At 43.3% G+C, this 20,773-nt stretch overlaps 1 protein-coding gene across 1 annotated transcript; it reads right to left on the bottom strand.

The window, feature by feature from the left end:
• Positions 1-390: 390 nt before the first annotated feature.
• Positions 391-6,643, bottom strand: LOC113406860 (uncharacterized protein C13orf42-like). Its single transcript, XM_026653652.1, has 3 exons — positions 6,221-6,643; positions 1,766-1,913; positions 391-629 (listed from the first exon to the last, which is right to left on the bottom strand). Exons 1-3 carry the CDS (start codon positions 6,641-6,643, stop codon positions 391-393), a joined length of 810 nt encoding a protein of 269 aa, XP_026509437.1.
• Between the last annotated feature and the right edge of the window lie 14,130 nt (positions 6,644-20,773).

The following is a 20,773-nucleotide window of genomic DNA, read 5'->3' as shown; positions in this document are numbered from 1 at the left end:
TTGCTGCCCTGAAATTGGAACTCCTGGTGCAAAATTCACCAAAGATGAATAGAACTGCTTTGTAGCACTAGAGCCAGGAGAGAAATTATTGCACCAGGCAATGCTGGAATCATTGCTTCCATTAACAACACTGGAAAACACTTGCCAAGTTGGACCTTCCTCCCCACCCAGTGATAAAGCAGGGTTGTTAGGCACCGTGAACTCAATGAGCTACGTTCCAATGTCACTGCAAACCTGGAATAGCCATGGCTCACAATACAAACAGCATAAAGAACCTTCAGTTAACATGCACTGTTATGTACCTGCTGCAGTGTTGGGTGGGCCAGAGCTTATCAAGAGAAGTAAATGCTACACATTCTATCTTTTCATATGGCTATCTTCCAGCTGGGGCTAGTCCTTCTTACATGATTTTGGTTTAAATTTTAAAGTGCTGAATGCGCCTTCCACAGCTTTGGGTAAATAAATTGGATATCTTTCCAATCTCTTTCTGGAGCCAGTTGTTCTTCTCTGTCTGTTTCTTTTAGACTGGCTTGCTGCCTCTGCTATTTGCAAGGCATCTTGGGAGTGCCTCTGAGGGGCACGGAGAATCCAGTTTGAATGTAAACTGTGCTCACGAGTGCTGGTAGCAACTGAAAGAGAGAAGATAGTTCTAGTTAATAACAGCTTCCCAATGAATGTTGATGTTCAGCTAGTAATTGACAAAGGAGGATGTTAATTAGGTCCTTTCTAGAAGTAATGCAGAGTAACACAGTGAAGGTTCCATAATGGCTTCTACTTCAGGAATTTCTGAATTTCACTTTCTGACTAAAATTTTCTGTACTTTATCTCTAGCTTATAGGTAGAGCTGGCAAGATCTTTCAACCAAAACTTTTCTTAGTGAAAAATGCAGATTTGGGTTGACTGAAACATTTTGTGAATTTGTGTCAATTTCAGCAAATGGTTGTAAGGGGGGAGGAGGGTGGAACCTCTCAAATTTCCCCAAAAGTCAATGTTTCACTTCAACCTCTTCGAAACAAAATATTTAGCTTGATTCCAAATGAATTTTGGTTTCAAAATTGCCTTTAGCTTTATTTTTAAAAACTGGGGAGGCGGGAGGGAGAAGCTTGAAATCTAAACAAAGCGTTTCATGTCAGAGTAAACAAGATGTTTCATTCAACCAAAAACTACTTGTTTTCTGACTTTTCAATTAATCAGATTTTTTTTTAATCATTTTCGGATCAACCTGAAACAATTTTATTGATTGAATTGTCAGTGATGCAAAATAAATAAATCCATTATTTGCACAGTGTTTTTTAATATATGGAGATAGCCTATCTCCTAGAACTGGAAGGGACCCTGAAAGGTCATTGAGTCCAGCCCCCTGCCTTCACTAGCAGGACCAAGTACTGATTTTGCCCCAGATCCCTAAGCAGCCCCCTTAAGGATTGAACTCACAACCCTGAGTTTAGCAGGCCAATGCTCAAACCACTGAGCTAGCCCTCCCCCTCAATGCCTGTAGGTGAGTTTTTGGTTTATAAACTTGACCAAAATCAGCCAACCTTTTCTGAATGAGGAAAGAGATCAATCTATATAGAAAGCTATATTTCAGTCATTGATAGATAGATAATGGGAAAATTATATAAGGACTATTCTGCTGATATTTTTAACAGCTCTATAAACAAGACTACCCATTGTAGAAATTGGAAAATATGTGGATCATAAAAATGTCACCCTCCACCTCTCTTCCCTTAGTAATTGTATTTTAGATGCTCTATATAGACTTCACCATCAAAGTCAACATCCACGTTTGGGAGATCTGTCACAGGAACTTTCTGCCATCTCTCTGCATCCAGATCTGCAATCACAGAGTCCAAGAAAGCTATTGCCTCTCTTACATCTGAATTGGACTGTGGGACTCTTTTCTCCATTGATATCTGTTGAACAGATGCGTAAGAAATAAGTACATTGAAAATAATATAGAACTACTTTTTAATAAAAGAACTGTGCAAAGTGGAGTTGTATCTGGATCCAAACAGCGCAAAATCTGATAATTTTATTTGGGCCCATCTCTAGTCCATAGTTCATACCAAGCTAAGAAAATGGTCCAAAAATAATACCTAGTGCTTATATTGCTCTTTTCATCAGTAGATCTCACAGCGCTTAGACAGGAAGTCAGTACCATTATCCCCTATTTACAGATGGGGAACTGAGTCTCAGAGAAGGAAAAGTGACTTGCCCAAGACCCAGCAGGCCGGTGATAGAGCCAGCAATAGAACCCATATCTCCTGAATGCCAGGCCTGGGCACTACCCATTAGAAGACTCTGCCTCCCAAACAGGTTGAACCTCTTGGAAATAATGGGCCAGATTTTCAAATGCTCATCGCCTGCCCCCCGCCCCAACAGCTGGGGCCAGATTTTCAAAAATGCTTGTCGGCCAACATCTCCTGTCCTGTCCTGACCCGCAGGGGTAGAGTTTCAAACAGCACTCGGCACTCAACATGTTGAGCTCTTCTGAAAATCTGCCCACTATGTGGGAACTGAGGTCTTTGTGCATAAAGTCTATTTAAGGAGGCTTGTGTGCCACTAAAAGGGGGGCAATTTGACAGTGTGGTGATAACTCCAAAGGAAAACCAGTAGGGTTTAAAAATAAAAACTCTCTTCAATAAACAGCTCTCTGTGTAAAAACTGAAACAGTTATAACAATGTGGTAACACTTTTTGGAGTTTCTATGTACTGCTGTGTCTGTATAGGCAAAACGCCCATTGACTCTCCTGGGAGTTCTGCCCAAGTAAGAACTGCCTATGTTCTCACTCAGCTTAAGGCCAGACTGTGCTATTGAGAGCAGTGTGTCCCAACCACACTACCTCCCTGACTCTCCCAGATATCTTTGAAAGATGCAGCCTTCTTTGAAGGAGCAACTCTCTGCTCTGTGGGCTGGTGAGGGGATGAATAAAGCTTGACCTAGCTTCTTTGCTCCCTAACCCCTTTGGGGTGATTTGCATGGATAGGAGTGCTAAGAGGAAGCAGCCACTTCACGTTTACTGACTGTAGTGACTGCTATTACATCTGGCCCTTAGTGGTTAGAAGACAGTTTAAATAAAACTTCTTGTCAATATCATCCGAGACACAAATTATTTTTCCTTCAGGACAAGCCCCAGGGTCAAAGTTTGAGCCTGAATCCAGACCCAAAGGTCAGATACCATTCAGTACCCAGACTTTGGTTCAGCCGGTTATAGAGACAGACATTCGGATCCAGATCCAAGCCTGCGCAGTGTTTGGTGAGTGCATTTCTACTAATTCTTCATCACGCAGAGAAAGAGAAATGAATTTTCACTGAAGATAATGTTAATGCAAGCAGATAGTGACGTACAAAACAATACATCCCTGTGGTTAAAAAGAAACTTGTGATCACTAAATAAAAGTACCATTTAGAAAGCGGCCAAATAACCCGTGGTATTCTGGATTACTTCTTTAGTCCTTCAGAACCCCTTTCTTCAAAGCCAGTGTTATGGTGCAATGACAGACCCTCTTGTGTTGGGAGAATAACTCACTGTACAGCATATCCTGCTGATGTCATACATTATCCATTTATGAGCAGGAGGCTGGTAGAGTTAACACTCCAGCAGGAATCAAGTCTGGTCACACATAAGAGCTAGTCAGCTATAATCAGATGACATAATACTCCAGACCTTAGCAAATGAGAGCTCTATTTGTTTGTTAAACCAGAGTTCCTTTTCTTTAAAGAGGAATTTTCAATTGTACATAGCACTATAACAACACTCAGGAAATGTAAGGAGTCTATGTAGACCTTCTGTCTGTAAGGTCTGGTCCACAGTACCTACTGTAGTCAGCATTTTGCATCCTTTACCACTGTTTTCTTTCCACTGTGTTGACTTGGCCAAATTCTGCTCTCAGTTACACAAGGGTAGATCCAGAATTCCACCACTGATGGCAATGGAGTTAGTGACCCCAGTGACTGTCAATCTCCCATGAACCAAAAAGGAACCAACCCCAACTAATTATAGGCAGGGTGTGTCATAAACTCCTAGGCTACACTCCTCCTAGATCTCAGTGTGTCTATTTTGGATCTTTCCCTCTCCTTGATTCTTCATCTTTTTACAAATGTCTCTGTCTCCCCTTGCCAATACATCTTAAATCTTCTTCCCCTCCATTATTTACTGAGCATCAGAGTACCGAATACGATACAGATGTAGGTCCTGATCCAAAGCGCACTGAAGTCATGTGAAAACTGCCATTGATCTGAGTGGGCATTGGATCACGGCCATAGAGCATTAGAAAATATGGTCTCTGGTGCCAGAAATGTTTGGGCTTCATTCAGCCCCCACTGGCACAATTTGCACCCCCATGCACTAGCAGAAACTACTATATCCAAAGGTGAATTTGTCCTTGTGGGAGGGTAGGCAGCATTTGCACCAGTGTTCTCCTTCAGGGCTTCTGCCGTGGGAGGTTGACTTCAAAGTGTGGTCAATGCCCTCCTGATAGAGAGTCTCAGGGGATGCAATGAGTCAGCCCTATGTCCCCTCCCTACACCATCTACCCCACTAGCACCCACTGTGGGCCCTGCACAGGCCAGCTGTGGCTCTGCTGTCAAAGGAGGGATTGTGGCCACTTTGCATGAGCACAATACTCCGGCAGGCAGCCTTTCCACTGCTGGAAGCTCAGTATCTTAGGTGAATCAAGCCGGGCTAAATCAGCCTAAATTCTGAGCAGATGCAAACAAAACAGTTCAGATACGTGAGATACAAAACTGCAACTGAAATGAAAGGCTGCATTCGATTTTGCAACTGTATGATTCTTTACTCTGTAAAGTGGTTGGAGATAGCCTGTATGAAAGGTGCTGCTTCAAAGTTCTGAGCGTAATGACAGTGAAGAGAGAAATTTTGTTTTCTGTTTCTAAAGCAGCTGCCAGTGTATTAGTTAGCAGCAGCTTTCTAGTGAATGGAGCACTGAGAACTAATACTTGCCATGTCCCCATGGCTGGCAGTGGAACTCGTAGTGATGACAAAACTAGTGCTGCTGATGACATTGTACCTGGCTGCTCAGTGAAAATCATGGTGGTTCAATATAAGAATGTACTCTGTGTAAATAATTTCAAAGTGCACAGCCGATAGAAAGCCTCCTACTTATCTCAATGGATTACTGAGCTCTCCAGTCAGTACCAGCTATAAACAACCAAGGTGGAGAACCATGAGGTGCCATCTGATGTGATAGCCTCAAACACAATTATCTTTTTATGGATGCATTTTCCAGACTTCATACACACCCACCTCTTTCTCGCTCTCATTAACATTTCCCCCCAAACATTCAGATGAATCTTGACTCATGCACACGCCACATCACTCCAAAAAGTGTTTTTACAGGCCCTATGTATTCTCATCTCCCCCCACTCCAGGATTCTCTACCTATTGAGGTACTTCTATGCTCCTATCACTGTACTGTCTGAGTGCCTTCTAAGTATTTATGGTTTATTGTCCTCACAACACTCCTGTGCAGAAGGGAAGTATTATTATCCCCCTTTTACACATGGGGAATGGAGGCACAATGAAGTTACTTGCCTAAGATCACACAGGTGGTCTGTGGCAGAGTTGGGAAGAAACAAAATTGCATCTGTCATCACTTTAATCTATTAAAGCATCCCAGCTGTCCTCCAAAAAAGGCTGTGGTCCAACCCTACCTCTAAAAGTGATTAAATATAACCAGATCCCCCCCTTCTTCCTTGCTCTTGGTGGAGGGCTATAATTGGTGGCACTTAATAATAACACAAATGATAACTTCAGACTAAGAAAAACCCACCTGATTGGTCTGATAAGCCACCAGGATCCTAGAGGCAGCAGAAGTTAGCTGCTCCTTTACAGAATGTTCTGTTATCAGGTCAAATCCAGATCCTAAAGGATCCCGCACAATCATCAAATTATGGTTGATACCTGTTCAACCTTAATTCTTATGTTTGCATCCAGGATGCACAGAGAATCAAATTTAATTCAGCAGGTACTACCCAACCTTTATTCACTCTTTATTCACTATTGTATGACTGCTTGTACACATTAAATTATTCTCTATTTCAAATGGTGGCACAGTAAGAGGGACTTGATCTTGAATAAAGACCATTGACACAGAAAACCAACACAGGTTATGCAACTACATGTTACGCAGTTAAGGCAAATGGTAGGTAACCACATGGCAAGAATATTTTCTTGTGCTTAGATACAATAGCCCTTACCTTAGAGGAGTGCCTGGTAGGAAGTGGGTGTAGTGGCTTTTTCCCTGTTTTGGAGGATTTTGTTGACACCGGAGAAATTTCTGATGTCATGTTCATGGATTTTAAGTCATTGATGCTGTCAAGGTATTTTTTTCTCAAAGCTAATAGATCCTGTAAGTACTGTAAGCAATGTTGAGTCTTGGAGTACATCCAGGCCCTGTCTTCCTCTTTCTGCTGGAAGTATGCACATGATTCTATACTGGTGGTACTTTTGCATTTTTTCAAGGATTCATTGAGTCTCTGCTGCTCACCTCCAAGAGTGTACATAGAGGTGCTGCGGATCAGCCTTACAGCAGAGCCTGTGCCATCATAGCAAGGGATATCATCAGCCAGACTCCTCCTATGGGAGTTGGGGTGAAAGATTGAATGGATCTTTCTGAACATAATGTGCAACTTTCTTCACCCTGTACCTTGTCTCCTTCAGCCTCTTGATTTTAAGGCAAAATTAGCTAGTCAGTACCCAAGTCTCTTGTTGTTAGCTGAAAGGCAGATTTGCCAGATGCTCACTGGAACCAGGCTAAAAGTTTATGGCTGCTTCAGCTGCTTCCAATATATTTTTTTGTTAAAGATCACAGCAATGTTTTCGGTTACATCTGCATCACTTAAACAGCTTTGCTTTTCTCTCTGATTAAAGCGTAGTACAGTAGGTCAAATGCCTTCCTCTGATCGTTCCTCTAGAGTCTCTCCATACAAATCATCAGTGTCAGACAAGACATTTTCCTCTCCATTGTTTCTTTCTTTTGTTTCCATCAGTGTCACATCCTTGATCCGTTAGCTGTCTACTTCACCTTATAGTTGCATAGATTTGAGATGTCTTTGTGCTGACCATGGTACTGAACTACTTCTAAGGTCCAAAAAATATCCTCTTGGTTAAGAAATAATGAGACATGGCTTAGCAGACCATTAATGGGTGTTTTGTGAAGAAACCATTCAAATAAGCATAGACCAAGAGGGACTGACTGATCAGGAAGGGAACACCTGTATTGTCTAGATCATTGCACCTCCAGGCAGGAGTTCAGCTGCTCTGAGAAGGGATGTTGTGTTCTGTGCTATGGCAACAGAGGAATGGTTACAGCTATTTGATAGCACATCTTTGTTAGGAATAAAGTGTACTCAGGTACCCAGATCCATTACACCCCATTCAAAAGCTTCACTGTGTGAGAAATGCTGTAAAATAAAACTGTTCTAAAATACTCCTTTATCTCAAAATAATAGCAGAGATTTTAGTGCACAGAGAAACCATTACATCTGTGGGTTTTGAATGTTTGTTCAAGAAAAAAACGATGTGCAAACATTTGAATATTGTGTTTATGGCTGCAGGATTTAGCCTGAAAAATACTGTAAATATTATTAGCATATTAATACTATTCTATGATTTGCATAGTGTCCACGTTGTGAATGTGCTTTAAGGGAAATAATTGGACAGCAGCCAGTTTTCATTGTCAGAATGATCTAGCTTTTATCTAAAGTCTGCAGGAATGTTTAGGGCTTACATTTTCACAATTGAGTTTGTAACTCATTCTGCTCAGGACTTGTGTGTTTGAGAAAGCTATTTTATTTTCAGAAATCATGGGTATGATCTTACAGTTTTCACTCAGGCAAAACTCCCATTGAACTCACTGGAAGTCTTGCATAAGGATTTAGGCACCATAACAGTTGTGCAATTGGCTACGGCAATATTGGATGATAATATAAATGTATGTTTAATTTCATGCATTCCTCCATAAACTCAGATTCACTGGGCGATGATTTCATACTATAATTTTGGAGAATATTTACATATAGGCCCTGACTTCAGGACAGGGCTGAGCTGTGATTTGGCATAGGATGTAAGGCAGACTCAAGATAGCTTTATGCCACTTTTGTAGCTCTCTAATTCTGGGGCTGGTTTGGCTCCCATTATAAGCAAGAGTAGCCTTGGGATTGCTCTAAACTGCACCCAGCAGACTATAATCTAGTGGCTGGCAAGAGCTGGACCATAGAGATAAGTTTATATTACCTAATACTTCCAGAGGTGCTCTGCATGTGTTCCCCCATCCAGGTAATTGGTAAAACCAACTTTATGGCCCCTTTGAGCCCCAGAGCTGTGCAAAGAGATTGTCACCTATGTGAGAATCTGTCCCAGTGCCTCGAGGTCTAAGGGAGAGAGTCCTTCTGGTTCATAAAAGTAGTATAGTAAAAAAGCATTGTGGGTTCTCTTTTCTAGTACATATTTTCTTTTACAAAGTATAAGGCTGCAAGGAATCCTTAGTTTGGAGCTTTGTATCTGCCTCACTAGTGTTGCAAAGTGCAGTTACTGTCCCAAACAGAAAGAAGTGAGATCAGTCCAGAATATCCCTTTAAAGTGGATTTGATTTGCTGTATCTTCAGGTTTTAGTTGCAGTGAATATAATGAGCACCTGTGTTTGCACTCTCGGTCTGCTCCTGTAGCCATCTTGCCCATGGGACTTCCATTGACTTCAGTGACTTGAACATGTATGGGAGCTCCAGGAAGGATTGGAGTCCAGTGATTTGCTGATGGCAATGGGAGTTCCCTAGAGACAAGCTCTGGGATCAAGCACTGCCTTTCCATAGCAGATTGATCTCATTTGGATTTACTAGTAGTTCCACTGCAAGGTAAATCAAACTTTAAACAAAAACCAGGACTGCATTTAATGATAAGAGTACATTAGATGTTATATACCCTGATTAGCAAAGCACTTAAGTATCTGTTTAACTTTAAGCACAAGGAAAATTATTCTTCAGTAAAGTACTTGAAGCATGTGCTTAAGTCCTATTGACTTCAGTCCCTGCAGTGGGTCTTAAGCATATATACCTCTACCCCGATATAACGCTGTCCTCGGGAGCCAAAAAATCTTACCGCATTATAGGTGAAACCGTGTTATATCGAACTTGCTTTGATCTGCCGGAGCGAGCAGCCCCCTCCCACCCCCCCGGAGTGCTGATTTACCGCGTTATATCCGAATTCGTGTTATATCGGGTCATGTTATATTGGGGTAGAGGTGTACTTAATTTTAATCACCTGCTTTAGTGCTTTGCTGATCCCAAAATCGTCCCCTCCCCCCATTTTAAAAAATACTGGGCCAGGTTCATTTTGTGCCCCCAGAAACCAGGTTCCTATTGCTTCAAGAATGAATTTTAACAAGCAGGGACTAATAAAAGTCATGCATGACTCAATACTGTAGCTATGCTATGTAGGGAACATGAATATTTATTTTTTTTCTCTAGAGTCACATCTGTATCTGAAATAACCCTTATGCTTCTAAGATTAAAAGACAAGACTTCGGCTCTCTTTAAAGGCAATGAATAGATCTTGTGTGTTTAGTGGTGGTGAGGGCAGTCAGTGCTTAGTTTGTAATGAAAGAGGTGCCAGAGCTCAAGCAACTAGGTGCTGGGGCTCCAGCAATTTTTTTACTTTCATAACTGACGCGGTAAGCCCAGAGGTGCCGGGGCTCAGCCCTAACAAGCCCCAGCACAAATCAAGCACTGAGGGCAGGGTCCTGAGCCCCCATCTCCCACCACAAGGGCATGGAATCAGGCATTCACAGCTGCAGGTGGTTTTCTAAGTAGGCCTCTATTTATTCAAAGCCAAATTACATTCCCCTTCTGTATGGAAGCCGTCCCATTTGAAGTGAATAGGACTGCTCCCATGAGCAAAGTAATGGGAATTGCACTCAGACAGCATGCTCCTCTTCCCCAGCCTTGCTGATAGGAACTGAATATACCTGCCATAGCTAATCCTGTTGATAATTAAAAACCCAAGCTCTTATTCCAGAATTGTTTCTTTGCTTCAAACTTGTTTGGGATATTTCGCCGTTAATGCAGAGTGCCAAGTTTGCAGGAAGCTATTAAACTTCCCAAGCAGGAGCTAGAGAGAAATAGATCATTCTAAATATTTAATGGCATCTAGGATTACTAGCTTTGACAATGCAGCTCTCCTTTCATGTTCGTTCATTTGGCCGTTTGACTTTGACTTGGCTGAGTGAAGGCATTTTATTATTAAAATGCTTTTTTGCTGTATGATTTTCTTCACTGTTTCTGGTTTGTGGGGAGGACTACAGGAGGCAGGTTCTATGGACCATCAGGAGGTGGCTTTTAAAGTTATCTCTGTTATCTGCCCCAGGGTTCTTGCAGTTGTAGAGCCTGATGTCTGGTTAAGAAATATCAATCTACATGGGCTTCCAATGGTATATAAGTTATAACTAAACAAAAATCATAAAATCAAAGACATAAATCAAATGAAGACAAAGTGGGTTAATATCAAATCAGTCTAATTATTGGGATGATTAAAACATATAAAATGAACCAACAATTCCTTATTAGCTATATCTAATAATGTAGGAGGAGTCAAACCTTGTTTAGCTATCAGCCTCAAAATGACAGGGCATTATCAATCCCAATGCCAACTGATATTTATATTGCAGCCAAATGGCTGATACAAAGGAGCATCTAATCACTCTTGGGTTGAACTACAGCTCTGATGCTAATTAAGGCAGTCTACCCACATTATAGACACATGATAATAACCAATCTTTTTCTCCCCCAACACAGTTACATGAGACATTACAACGCAGTTGAGAATAGCACAGCTTATTACATTTTACCAACAAACAAAAATGGAGGTGAAAATAACAATTTCTCAGGATTTAAACACGTCTCCCAACTCATGAATTGCATGCACAGACAGCAAGGTCATTTAATCCGGTGTTGTTTTAGATGACTGAGGGTATGTCTACACTACGAAATTAGACTGATTTTATAGAAGTCGATTTTTAGAAATCAATTTTATACAGTCTATTGCGTATGTCCACACTAAGCGCATTAAGTCAGCGGAGTGCATCCTCACTACCAGGGCCAGGGCCGGCTTTGGCTTTTTTGCCGCCCCAGGCAAAAAAGCCTCCCGCCGCCTCCCTCCCCCCACCCCCGGCGGGAAGCACAGCAGGGGAGGGCGGCGAGCCCGCCGCGGCTCTGCTGGCGGCCGGAGCGCCAGGAGGAGGGCGGAGAGCCCAGCCGCGGCTCCGCTCTCCCCGACCGGCCGGAGCGCCGGGAGGAGGGCGGCGAGCCCGGCCGGGGCTCCGCTCTCCCCGGCGGCCGCAGCGCCGGGGGAGGGCGGGGAGCCCAGTCGCGGCCCCGCTCTCGGGCCGGAGCGCCGCGCCGTATTGTGCCGCCCCCCTCCAGGTGCCGCCCCAAGCACATGCTTGGTGGGCTGGTGCCTGGAGCCGGCCCTGACCAGGGCTAGCATCGACTTATGGAGCGGTGCATTGTGGGTAGCTATCCCACAGTTCCCGCAGTCTCCGCCACCCATTGGAATTCTGGGTTAAGCTCCCAATGCCTGATGGGGCAAAAACATTGTCGCGGGTGGTTTTGGGTACATGTTGTCAGTTGCCCCTCCCTCCATGAAAGCAACAGCAGACAATCGTTTTGTGCCTTTTTTCCTGGGTTACCCATGCAGACGCCATACCATGGCAAGCATGGAGCCCTCTCAGTTCACTGTTACCGCTGCTGTTGTGAGCATTGTAAACACCTCGTGCATTATCCTGGAGTATATGCAGCACCAGGCTAAGAGAGGCCAGCACGAGGAGGATTTTGATGAGGACATGGACACAGACGTTCCTGAAAGCATGGGCTGTGGAAATTGGGATATCATGGCAGCACTGGGGCTGGTTGATACAGTGGAACGCCGATTCTGGGCCAGGCAAACAAGCACAGACTGGTGGGACCGCATAGTGTTGCGGGTATGGGATGATTCACAGTGGATGCGAAACGTTCGTATGCGTAAGTCCACTTTCCTGGAACTCTGAGTTGCTTTCCCCCACCCTGAAGCGCAGGAATACCAAGATGAGAGCTGCCCTGACAGTTGAGAAGCGAGTGGCGATAGCCATCTGGAAGCTTGCATCGCCTGACTGCTACCGGTCAGTTGGGAATCAATTTGGAGCGGGCAAGTCTACTGTGGGGGTTGCTGTGATCCAAGTAGCCAATGCAATCACTGACGTTCTGTTATCAAGGGTAGTGACCCTGGGAAATGTGCAGGTCATACTGGATGGCTTTGCTGCAATGGGGTTCCCTAACTGTGGTGGGGCGATAGATGGAACGCATATCCCTATCTTGGCACCGGACCACCTTGCCAGCTAGTACATAAACCGCAAGGGGTACTTCTCAATGGTGCGGCAAGCACTGGTGGATCACAAGGGACGTTTCCCCGACATCAACGTGGGATGGCTGGGAAAGGTGCATGACGCTCGCATATTTAGGAACTCCGGGCTGTTCAAGCAGCTGCAAGGAGGGACTTACTTCCTAGACCAGAAAATTACCATTGGGGATGTTGAAATGCCAATAGTTATCCTTGGGGACCCAGCCTACCCCTTGCTCCTATGGCTCATGAAGCCTTACACAGGCAGCCTAGACAGTAGTAAGGAGCAGTTCAACTATAGGCTGAGCAAGTGCAGAATGGTGGTAGAATGTGCCTTTGGACGTTTAAAAGCTCGCTGGCGCTGTTGCCTGAGTAGGTCAGACCTCAGCGCAAACAACATTCCCATTGTTATTGCTTCTTGCTGTGTGCTCCATTAATATCTGTAAGAGTAAGGGGAAGACATTTATGGTGGGGTGGGAGGTTGAGACAAATCGCCTGGCATCTGATTTTGAGCAGCCAGACACCAGGGCGATTAGAAGAGCACAGCAAGGCGCGCTGTGCATCAGAGAGGCTTTGAAAACCAGTTTCATGACTGGCCAGGCTGCGGTGTGACAGTTGAGTGTGTTTCTCCTTGATGCAAACCCGCCCCCTTTTAATTCCCTGTAAGCCAACCACCCTCCCCCCTTTGAAATAAAGTAACTATTATTTTAAAACCATGCATTCTTTCTTTATTAATTTTTTTAAAAATGAGATAACGGACAAGGTAGCCCGGGTGGGGCGGGGGAAGGAGGGGAGGACAAGGCCACATTGTTTATTGTAGCCACACTAAAAATCAAACTGTTTGAATGACAGCCTTCTGTTGCTTGGGCAAGAATCTGGAGTGGAGTGGCTGGGTGCCCGGAGCCTCCCTGCCCCCATGTTCTTGGGCATCTGGGTGAGGCGGATATGGAACTTGGGGAGGAGGGCATGCGGTTATACAGTGGATGCAGCGGTGGTCTGTGCTCTTGTTGGCTTTCCTGCAGCTCCAATGGACGCTTCATCATGTCCGTTTGCTCCCCCAACAGACACTTCATCATGTCCGTTTGCTTCCCCATTAGCCTCAGCATCGCGTCCTGCCTCCGCTCTTCACACTCACTTAATTCTTTCCTGGCCTCTGCATTAAACTGTGCCCTATCAATGCGGGAGGACTGCATGAGCTCAGAAAACATGTAATCGCAAGTGCGTTTTTTTCGCCTTCTAATCTGCAATAACCTCAGGGATGGAGATGATAGGGGCAGCATAGAAACATTTGCACCTGGGGGGGAGATAAAAAAGGAGAGTAAAATTTAAGATGATACATTTCTGAGAACAAAAGGGAGACTCTTTCACAGTGAATCAAGCAATTCACAGCAGACAGCACATGTGCTTTAGGTACAAGGTCACATTTTGCCTTTTATATTGAGCGCCTGCCGGTATGGTGACACATCACACATGGTTGGGTAACAGAATTCGGTTTCCAGGCAGCCATGGTAAGCCAAAGGGTATGCGGGTTTGGCTTCTAACACCTTCATAACATGTGGGAATGTTTTCAAACTGCAGTGCCCTCCTTTCCCAAAGCAAGCAATGCGTTGGGTTTCACATTTAAAAGGAGGGGCTGCAGTTTTCGGGGGGATGTGCAGCACACACCTACCCCCACCCACCGCATGGCTATTCTCCGGGATGATCCCTTCACCCCTCCCCCCCGCTGCATGGCTATTCTCTGGGATGATCCCTTTTAGCCAAGCGCAAACAGCCCAGCATTAACGGGGTCCTTTTACTGTTCCCTTACAAAAATTCCCCTATTTCAACCAGGTGACCATGAACAATATCACTCTACTGAGGTTAACACAGAAAGATATAGACCGAATGTTGCTTGAATGCGACCAAAACCCGGGACCATTCACTGCCATGCTTTGTGCTCCAATGATTCCAGAATACTTGCTACTGGCTTGGCATGGTAAAGTGTCCTACCGTGGAGGAGGAAATAAGGCAGCCCTCCCCAGAAACCTTCTGCAAAGGCTTTCAGAGTACCTCCAGGAGAGCTTCATGCAGATGTCCCTGGAGGATTTCCGCTCCATCCCCAGACATGTGAACAGGCCTTTCCAGTAGCTGTACTGGCCATGAATGCATCCCAGTTCTTTAGGGCAAATCAAACATTAAACACTATTACTTTTAAACCCTGTACTGTAGTTACAAATGTGCACTAACCATAGGTGCCTTCTCCAGCTTCAGGGTCGGGGATCCCGCCTTGGGAGGGTATTGGCTCCAGGGTGATGAAAAGATCCTGGCTGCCGGGGAAAACGGATTCACCACTTGCCTGCTGCACATTCTCCTCCACCTCCTCTTCCTCATCCACAAAATCCTCCTCCCTGTTGCAAGAGACTTCCCCCTTGCAGGTGTCCACGGACAGTGGTGGGATAGTGGTAGGGTCCCCACCTAGAATACCATGCAGCTGATCATAGAAGCAGCATGTATGGGGCTCTGACACAGAGCGACCATTTGCCTCCTTTGTCTTTTGGTAGGCTTGCCTGAGCTCCTTAACTTTCACGCGGCACTGCTGTGTGTCCTTGTTGTAGCCTCTGTCCAACGTGCCCTGTGAGATTTTGGCAAATATATTTGAATTTCTTCTTTTTGATCAGAGTTTGGCCGGCACAGATGCTTCTCCCCATACAGCAATCAGATCCAGTGTCCCCCTTTCGGTCCATGCTGGAGCTCATTTGCGATTCTGGGGGGACTGCATGGTCACCAGTACTGCCGCCACGCTGACCAAACAGGAAATGAAATTCAAAAGTTCCCGGGGCTTTTCCTGTGTATGTGGCTAGTGCATCGGAGTTGAAAGTGCAGTCACAATGGAGCACTCTGGGATAGCTCCCAGAGGCCAATACCGTCGATTTGCGTCCGCACTACCCCAAATTTGACCGAGCAAGGTCGATTTTAGTGCTACTCCCCTCACCGGGAAGGTGTACAGAAATTGATTTTAAGAGCCCTTTAGGTCGACGGAACTGGGTTGGTTGTGTGGACGCAGTCATTTTTAAATTGACCTAATGCAGCTAAATTCGACCTAACTCCTTAGTGTAGACCAGACCTGAGAGACTATCCTGTAGGTTCCCTTCTCAGACAGATTCTATGGGTTCAATACACACACACACACACACATACACAACCAGTCACCCACCCCCTGGAATTAAACAAAACAGAACAATCTCTACAACGCATCACTTTATTAATAAAAATTGGTAAAACAACTCCCAAATGTTTGCGGTTTAGGCAAGATAGTTGTCATGACTTTTTTGTTGTTTCATTCAGCTGGGGTGCCATTTGAGTAGAGTGTGTGTGTATATGGGGGGGGAGGGGGGATTTGCCTCTCCCCATGCTTCAGACCATGTGTTAATTTTAAGAACAATACATATATCTAAAAATGTATAGTTTGTGTTCCTGTATTTTACAATTAGGGTGACCAGACAGCAAGTGTGAAAAATTGGGACAGGCAGTGGGGGGTAATAGGTGCCTATATAAGACAAATATAGGGACTCTCCCTATAAAATCGGGACATCTGGTCACCCTATTAACGATTTTCCCAGCCTGTGCCTACTAATTTCACAATGTACCAGCTCAAGCTTCCGCCTATTAGTGGCAGGAAACAGGCTTGAATGCTCTACAAAGCATTCCCTCAGGACAGTATTAATGACAAACAACTCACAGTTGCTGGCAATTGTTTTTCCATCACCCTCATCCTGGTAAGTCAAAAATGTAACTTTTTAAAACAGTATCATTGGCAAATAATTTTATTCTGGTGAAGCTTTGGTGATGAAATCGGTCACAGACGTTTAGCCAATATATTAATAAATGGTTCACAGATAGTTTATCAGTCTTTGTGGCTGGTTATGATTCCTAATGTATCACATTCAGTAAAGAAGTTCATCTTCGGTTTTCAGTCAGTTGCAGATGGAAATTAAGTTGACTTAGCTGCTTGGCAAAAAATAAAAGAACACTTTTTACTGATTATATTAGTGGCAGCTCAGCATGTGAAGTAAGTGAGGCTCTCTTCATTCACTTAGAATTTTCATGTCACGGACTTCCCTAATTAAAACGCTTTGACCAACTATTTTGCATTGTGTTTTATTCGTAATGTGCTCTGAGTGTAGTAAAGCACTAATTTAATTGTTTCTAACGTTTAAATCACCAATTAATATTTCTGCATAAGGAAACATTTAGTGCATTCAAATAAAAGCACCACTTATGCCAGAAGGACACATCACTATGGTAAAGATATCTTCGAGTTTCATACAGGAGGTGTGCAAGCTCCCAGGTAAAGCTTTTAACTACCGCACAGCATTAGTGTGAAATGTAAGTTCTGCAGAGGAGAGGTGCCCCTGGGGCAAGGAGTCAGTATTTTGTTTACAAACAGGCAGGGTGATTAAGATAAGAAAGGGCTGGTGATTAAATTAAGGATATGGAAGAGGAGTCCCTCTGTGGAGGGGGGGAGGAGGGGTTGTTTTAGAGAGAACGGGACTCAGAAAAAATACAGCAAAGCACTGAGCTTAGGTTACATTCAGAAAAGGGGGAGATTTGGGGGCATAGGTGAAAAGAAGGGGTCAAACCCAGGGAAGGGCTAGCAGGGTATAGAGAAATTCCCACTCTACCTGTGCTACTTATGTGGCCCCATCACCATAGTATCTGAGGCTGTGCCACACAATGTCTAACTTATTTCTCCTCCCAGCCCCTCGGTGAGGTAGAGCAATGCTGTTATCCCTATTGTACAGATGGGGCACTGAGGCAAACACAGACTAAAGGCCAGATTTTCAAAAGTATTTAGACACCTACTGAGATTTTCAAATGCACTTAGAAGGTTTGGTGCTTTGTAAACCCCACTAGATATCTAGCTGCATTTTGGGGTGCCTAAAAACCTTTGAAATTCTGTCCTTACAGCACTGGCTTGGGGTCAGACAGGAAGTCCTGGGGGAGAGTAGAACCCCAGTCTTTCAGGACTAGCTCCCTATCCAGCAGACCAGCCTCTCATTTGTTACTGCATGCTGCAAAAAAAGAGAACTTTGATAGATGGGAGCAAAACCAAGTTCTCTGAGATGCCAGCAAATGGTCCCAGGGTGGATGTCCTGGTTGACAGCATGAAAAGCAGTACAGAGGTTCGGCAAGCTGGAGAATGAGAATCAGATGAGAAGAGATCACTTAACTCCCAAAGGGTGGCAGGTTCTGTGCCATGCTGGGTTGATTTTACATTTTAACTGAAAACCATTTTGTTCAGTCATTTTTTGTTCTGAGTTTGAGAAAAGGAAGGAATGAGAAAGTGTCATGTAAGTATCAGATGTGATTATACATCAAAATCTTAGGGTTTCAGCTGTATTCAGGCCAATTCCAGAACAAAGAACAGAAACTGCATCTACGGAATCCATAAAGTTGGCGATTATTGTCATGATTTGCATAATTCACTGGGCACCATCTGTGTGCTCAGCACTGTTCAGAATATGCCAGAAAATCCAATCCCTGCGCCAATGCATATGAGATATGTAACTCTGGATAAGATGGCTCAGATATTTAAGTATGAAGTGTATAGTTATTGACCACACATGTTATCACATGTTCACTGTGATGTTTATGTCTGAGTGAGGCACTGATGGCAATAGAAGTTTTAGTTGATTAAGGACTAGAAGATTTGACCCTCCAACTTTCTTTCTAAAAGAAGAGCTGCCCAAAGCTTCTGTTCCTGTCTATTTTACTTTCCTGCCTGCAGTGGCCCTGATATGCCTCAGAAGTCTGTTTTTTTTCTCAACTTTAAAATATAGAATTTTTTTGGTGTTTGGTTTTAAATATACTCTTGTGAGAACTGCAACTCAATTGCTGTAGTGTTGTGTTTAAGAGCCTTCTGGAAAATAACTAGCCTTTAAACAGAAGTAAAAGCAGTGTTGCCAACTCTCATGATTTTGTCATGAGTCTCATGATAACTGTTTTCCTTAAAGCCCCAGCTCCTGGAGTCAAGTGGATACGTGATGATTTCAGCCTTCATTCTTAAAGCAAAATGAGTTTCTAGTCTTTGTGGCTGTGGAGAAAGCTTCAAAATGTGACCCCAGTGCACTGTAAAGGCTCAAAAAGCAGAAGGCAAATAAAAAGAACCCCAAATCTGTTATTTTTACATAATCTCATGATATTAAAGCCAATCTCATGATTTTTGGTGAGGCTGATTCATGTTTTTTGAACATTTGGGATTGGCAATACTGTGAAAGTGACTTGAAAGTGTCAGTTTCACTCCTGTTTAAGGTTAGTTCTTGTCTATTATTTGTAGTAAGGTGACACCTTTAGAGCCCCAGGCAGGTGCAGTATAAACTCATAGGGCCTTGCCCTAGTAGGATGTTTCCAAAGTTAAATGATCTATTCCAAGCTTAGTGAACTGCAAAAAAGTGATAGAAAGTAATCTAGATTTTTCTACAATTGTTTCAATTGTTGTATTCAAGAGTTAGTAACAAAGAATATACATTAAAATGTAACCAGTGTTAATTAAGTGACTTGACACAAGATGTGAGACTATGTTAGTATTAGAGCTGAGTGGGTCTAATATTTATTAAATCCTCTTTTTTATATATATAGGAATTAGATACAGTGCTCCTATCAGCTAATTTCTAAGTTATCTGCAAAAGCCCTGGGATTTTCAGGTTCCTAAGTAGCTCTTGGAATCACGGTTAAAGTTGGCCCCCCTCTACCAAAAGCCCCTTTTGCTTAATCTTAGGCAAGCGGCAGATTGCCTACAGGCTCTGGTGTGATGAGGATTTGTGGATCGTGAGGCTGATTGAAAGTTGGACATTGGGTGGAGAATGGTATTGGTCAGTTGAGAGTGATATTATTTGGTTTAGAAATAAGTGGTGCAAAACTTCCACTTGAGGAAATTCTTTGTACGTCTAACTTGAATGGTATTTGCAATCTAATGAAAAACAAAAATAAATACTGTATCAGGTCCTGTCTTAGGAGAAAATTTTAAACCAGGCAACAAACATGCTCTATAATAACAACATATGTTGTATGATTTGTAGGGTCTTGGGTACATATTATGCTCATATTAATTTTATTCTTTGCAGCATACAGTGAAGCTTGTACCACCATTGAAAAATAATATTTTATTGTTTTTTAAACAAAAGGGCCCTGCAAATGAAAACTGTGAAAGCTGAAGAGCCATCCTTGAAAAGGAATTGTGGAAAAGCTTCTGCAAGTAACAGTGTCCTGCCATCAACACTGAAAACATAGTGGATGATGATCTTAGTGGCAATACATCATCAATGGCCACCATGTGCATACCTCAAGAAGCCCTGTGTGGCCTGCTATCACCAGAAGGCTGTTGTAGGCACGTTTGTTACCTGCTCATGATGGGAATAATGACAGCTGTAGATATGTCATTGTGCAAAGGTGATCAACTGATACAGACTAAATAGAATTTATATCCTCTTACAAATGGTCTATGTTTCAGCTAATGTTGGTTTTCATTGTACCTGTTCATTGACTACTCAGCCGTAATGGATTTTGTTGAGGTTTTTTTTGTTTGTTTGTTTTCCATGTTGTCACTTTGCTACTCAAAGCACAGTTAGACCAGGAGAACAGATTGGCAACATTCATTGAGCGTGGTTTTAAGAAATGGGAAGATTGTCAAAGTTTGTTAAAACAACATGTACTTAGTTCCAGGCATAAAACAGCATCCCTTGCATGGCAAGAGTACAAGAAAACTTGAAACCAATTGTTTGGCATGTGTTGTACACATGCTCATTTCCAGTCGTTGTACTGCCATGGCTGAAAATCAACAGCATGTTGAAATACTTTTAATGGTATCCATACTCTGTACAAGACATTGCTGTTGGGGAGCCTGATGAAACATAGAACTCCAGCAATAAAGGAAATTACATTGAAATTCTGGAGCTGGTTGTTTCTACTCAACCCAGCCATTTCAATCGAGTGAGAAGTGAATAGCTTTGGACGTTATACATCTCATGAATACCAGATTGATGTAATACATTCTGCTGCAGAAGTCCTGAGGGAAAGCATTGCTGAAGAGGTCAAACAAGTCAAGTATTTCTCTGTCCTTATTGACTAAACTAAAGATGCATTTAAAAAAAAAAAAGCTGTATCCCCTAGTGTGCTACCATCGAAAATGAATCATTTAGGAAAGAGCTCCGGGGTGCTTCCACATGGAAAACTTAACTGCTGAATCTGTTTCTAGCCTGATTATTCAAGAACTACAGTGTTTGAAGCTTGATATCAGTTACATGGTTGCCCCATGCTATGAGGCAGCTTTTGTGCTGAGTGGGCATTTACAAGGAGTCCAAGACTGAATTTGAGAAAAATTACACATTTCATTTATGTACACATCA

This window comes from Terrapene carolina, unplaced genomic scaffold, assembly GCF_002925995.2.
Source record: "Terrapene carolina triunguis isolate 2854851 unplaced genomic scaffold, T_m_triunguis-2.0 Scaffold142, whole genome shotgun sequence".
NCBI classification, from domain to species: Eukaryota; Metazoa; Chordata; order Testudines; family Emydidae; genus Terrapene; species Terrapene triunguis.
Note: the sequence above shows the minus strand (reverse complement) of the source record. Positions and strands in the feature narration are given on the sequence as shown.